The sequence below is a fragment of the Acanthisitta chloris genome, unplaced genomic scaffold (assembly GCF_000695815.1).
Source record: "Acanthisitta chloris isolate BGI_N310 unplaced genomic scaffold, ASM69581v1 scaffold12868, whole genome shotgun sequence".
In the NCBI taxonomy this organism is placed as follows: Eukaryota; Metazoa; Chordata; class Aves; order Passeriformes; family Acanthisittidae; genus Acanthisitta; species Acanthisitta chloris.
In genome coordinates, this window is record NW_008686527.1 from 4,749 (window position 1) to 9,615 (window position 4,867).

Sequence of the window (4,867 nt, forward strand, 5' to 3'; positions counted from 1 at the left end):
TGGAGATGTGGTGTGAGACGTTTTGCTTTCAGCATCATCCACGTGGCCTCGTAAAGCTTTTCTTGCCCTTTCAAGGGCATTGTTTTTCAGAAGGAAGGGCTGAAATTATGGGAGTTTTGTATAGCCAGAGATGGAAGTGAGTGACAAAAGCGGGCTTATTTGAAAGTATGCCACTGTCACTGTGTGTGTGTCTGGATTGCTCACTTTTTTATTATGAGAGAAATCTGAGAATCCCAAATAACTTTTCCAAAAAGAAATTAATTCCTGCTTTCTAGTACCTCCAATTTACGTAATTTATTTCAAAGTTACTTATTCAGACCTTCATGTCTTATTTATTTGTGCTTTCTTTTTTTCCGAATCCAGATGCTGTCAATGTCCTGTTACACGAACAACACAACTTTTGTCTGGGGTAAAGCAGAAGAGGTTTGTATTTGTTTGTTCTTTGACCAGTGGTTCTTGAAGCATTGCTTATGCTGGGAAGCATCTGTCTCATCAGCAGGGTGATTTCCGAAGACATACAAACAGTGCATTTGCTGCAGCACTGAAGTTAGGTGCAAACTCCTAATTAAACATTGTAGCTTAGATACATTGCAAGTCTGAGAATGCTGAGGGCACCTTAGGAAAAAAAAAAGAATGCAAGTAATAACATCTAATGAAGAGCTGGCTGAAAGTAGGCCCCACTATCCACACCTTTACAAAAAGCATTTCACAGGGTTCTCCAAGCATTTTCTTTGGATTTGCCCAGTCTTCACTGCTTCCTTCCAATTCTGTGCATCATCACAATAGCTGCAAACAGGGGCTTGTATTTAACATGCAGGAAATTCCCTCTCTGCAGAATCAAAGCAGAAAGAGCTAGGTGGAATAAAGCACCTATTCACCTTTCTTCCATGTGCCAGGTTTGAACCGGTTTCTTTTTGACCCATACAAAAAAGACTTCAGACAGACCATTTAGATTCTGTTAATGTCTAGCTATCTGTCTTCTACAGAACAATTACATGTAAAATGATTAATATTTAAACTGTGGGTTACGTTTTCTGCAGGCAAGTTTGTGCTTAAGAGAAGTGTATAGTTTTAATGGCACAGAAATGGGAAAAAATCTGTAAAGTTCTGAACACAGTTTTGTTGTTCTTGAAATCTTTTATGCCTTCTAATGTAGTTACTTTGTTCATTCGACAGCTCTTTTTAATGGGAGTTCCTGCTAAGCTTTATGTGTACGGTATTTTTAGAAACTCGGCAATTATAGATGTAACAGTGCTGAGTTATTTAAAAATACAAACTTGTGGAACATACAGTACTTGTATGTTTCAGAATAACTGTTAAGCGCCTGCATTTTCTTTTTCTGTGTATTTGGATGCACATGGACTCTAGCTCTATTCTTTTAAAATTTTTCTTTAAATTATCCTTCAGTAGGCTGTATTCCTGTAAAAACTTGAGGATTTTCCTTGTGTTCTTTGTGGTAGTTCACCAGACACTTCTGTCAGATATGCGCTTACCAGGGTGTCCATTTTGTTGAATTTGAACACTTTTTCTTTTGCTGTGCAGGCTAGTTTCAACAGTTGCTCCTCAGCTTCCAATAACGTGCTTTCAAAGTGAATGCATCTCATTCAGGTTAAGGAGTTGTCTTTTTCGTGAACCACAGTGTCTTATATGTTCTGATGTTATAAGCTGAATTTTATGGCCCCTTTGTGGCAGGTGCAGAGTATCAGGTAAATTGCTTACTTTTTTGGGCCCACTGCTGTGCAAGAAAGTAACCTTTTTGATAAGGTTTTACAGTTGAGCTCATTTCCATTAAACTTAGTCACAAGAATTGAGTTCCTGAAAAGTCCTTTTCCATGTTGCAAAACAACTGAATGAAAAGATGATTCATTAATTCCTTTTCAGCTGCATTACTGATATTGTCTTATGCTGATGTTCCCTAACCCTGCAAAACTCAATTTGGATTCATATTTGAGGCTAAACATCAGACTATGACTCTTTGAAGCATAGGCTGAACCGATGCTGAGGCATTGTGAGTGGAGTTGTCGTGATGTGGGGGTGACTGCAGGCAGCCTTTCTTAGGATCACATGGTTATATGGTCCAGAAGCAGAGGTGCTGGGCTGCCCATCACAGGGGGCTGGCAGCCTCAGAGTGTGACCCAGACACCTGGGAGGCTCCAACTGCTTGCTGTATCTTCTCAGCTGTGATGGTTGGTTGGCAGAGTGGTGTACTGTTGTGACACCCGAGCATTTCGTTTGGATAATCACCTCCTTCTGTTACTGCAGTGGGCAACGTTTGGCATCATGGAAGCAGAATGGTCTCCTCAGCCACTTCGTGAAACATTTCTGCTTTAGAACTCATCCAGGGGTAGAAGGAACATCGAGACTGAGCAGAAATATAAGCATTGAAAGTAATAGCTTGTAAGAGTTTCAGCTTGTATATAGGATGCTGTTTATACAGTCTCTGGTGAAGAATAAAAATGTAACATGAGAATAACCTCCATCTCTTGTTATTCCAGGTTGTTGTCTCCTGGGAAGATAACAAAGATGCAGGCATGTTGAAAACTTCAGAAAAGTGAGCCATGACTCTTTCTGAAAGCTGAAAAGAAGCTGCCTGGTAGGGTCATGAACCTAAGACAAGTCTTTGTGTCTGTACTGTTGTTTGGAGTAGCTGGCCTACTCCTCTTCATGTATCTGCAAGCTTGGATTGAAGAACAACATACAGGTACAGTAGGTTTTCTCTCTTTTTTTTTTCCATGTAATTGCATCCATTATTTAAGAGATGACTGTAAAATCTGTTGACTACTTGTGGACAGTTGGTGGTGGAGTCCTCTTATTTGGCAGTAGAATGGCATTGAAAATAAACTTGTTTTAATTGCTACACTTCACTAAAAAATTTCTTCAGTCGCATAAAAAGATGCCCCCAGCTACCTAATCGTATTGTATCAGCTTCATTTGCAAAAACAAGTGTTGCAAAAGCATTTTGTTTATGTGTGGAGCCAAGCAAGTCCAGTTTAGAAATAATTCTATATGATGATTTGCAGTGGGCTTTGTACATTCTATTTTGTGTGGCAAAGCAATTTTTAGAGAATGACTGCTGTGACTTTTAGACAAAAGCGATATTCTAAGCAACAGTGCCCATGGAATCATCCTATCCCTTTCTTTTGTGGTGGTGTTTGTTTGACACAGTTAGATGCTGGGATTTTTATGTATAGCATCAGAGTCGTATCATAACTTCAGGTACATCTGTGTTACCATTGGCTCAGGATTACACTTCTGAGATGAATTTCTGTTGTTCCACATTTGCAATACTTTGGTTTGCACCACAGGTTGATATACATTCTTTTATAGATGAAACTAAATGAGGCCATTTACATCAACCCCTGCTGAATGCACAGTTCACAGGACTAGTCTAGATTTAGTCTGAAGTAACTCTCGCTGAAATGTATATGGGGTGGATGTTAGTAAGGTCCTTAACACACACTGTTTTGCTCTTCAGATCCACTGCTGTTGTGACGTGTTACTTGATGGCATATCCTTAATTTTAGTAAGATAATTGTTTTGGGGATTTGGGGTTTTGTTTCAGGGGTTTTTTTCCTTTGGTTGTTTTTTCCCCATTAACAATACAGAATGTTTCCAGCTTGTTAAGTGTTGAATTTTATGTTCTCTTGTCTCTATTGTTCAGCTTCTGTTTCTTCTGTAAAACTCTTACTTTATAATACGTTGGTACCATTGTGAAGAAATACATCTGTAAAACCACATTAGTCTTCTGGCTTTATGGACCTGTGCTGTTATTCCAAATGAGTTGTTAGGCTCCAGTATGTTTTAGAGAGCAATGTTGTGGGGAGACTCATTCCTGTAATTGTTTGACAACTAACTGCAATGATCAAAGCATTAATTTTGGCTTGTTAATGTTTCTATGCTATCCCAAGGTATTTAGAAGCTTCTATTAACAGAAGTGCTGTAAGAGGTAGTACAGGCTCCTTCGGAAAGGTTCCCTCGTAATCACCTGTTGACGCAAGGGTGCTGGCAGAAACCAGGCGTGCAGCAGGGGAGTCTTCCTTGAAAATCTCTACTGTTCTCAGGAATGTTAAGGGCAGATGTCCTTACTTTCAAGGTACTTCAGGAATGTAGATGATGACTGTAGATTATTGATTTATTTACTTGCTGACGTTCTTCACATTCCTTGCATCTTTTCTTGTGCTGTAGTTAACCTTTCTTTGCAGTGCCCCTTGTTGGTATTGCTCACTGTGGTTTTTTCTACTCCTTTCTTTTGTCTGTACCATTTTTTGTCTGTACCATTAAAAAGAAACAGCAAAAATATAACAAAGGGGGAATTAGAACATACTGTGTACTTTTGGGCAAGTAGATGCTTTTGTTGTGGTTTTCTTTGATGTATTGCTATAATCTTCTTCAGGAGAGAGGCTTCTCCTTGCACACATAAGTCATTTATTTCCATGTGGAAACATTTCCATAATAAAATGGAAGCTATCAGAAAATAACAGAATGTTTAGTGACCTTAAAGTGTGACTGCAGTTTTGAGTGCCCTTTTATCTCCCTGGACTGCTGTTGTGACAGCACTTCAGCAAGATAAAAAAAAATATAAAAATTTTGCCATTCTCTACAGCAGCTGGGTCATGCATGGTGGCAGGAGCATGGCAAAAAAATCATTCTTTGGAGTCTGCTCTTGCTTATTCTTCTTCCTCCAATTTAACATGTAGAGAGCCATTCTTTTTATTTCAAACACCTGTATCTCCTCTAAACCTTCTGCAGCTCAATTCTCTAATGCTCCCTGCTTGTATGCTGTTTAAGAGTTGATACAAAATAAAACATATTTGCATATTCACAGTATACATTTGTTTAGTTATGGGCATTTTGCAATTTTTTCCCT

At 38.9% G+C, this 4,867-nt stretch overlaps 1 protein-coding gene across 1 annotated transcript; it reads left to right on the plus strand.

The window, feature by feature from the left end:
• Window positions 1-2,601: 2,601 nt before the first annotated feature.
• Window positions 2,602-2,701, plus strand: LOC103807456 (carbohydrate sulfotransferase 9-like; the record flags this gene model as incomplete). Its single annotated transcript, XM_009080185.1, has 1 exon — window positions 2,602-2,701. A coding segment is annotated over exon 1 (100 nt), but the record flags the coding sequence as incomplete, so codon positions are not given.
• Between the last annotated feature and the right edge of the window lie 2,166 nt (window positions 2,702-4,867).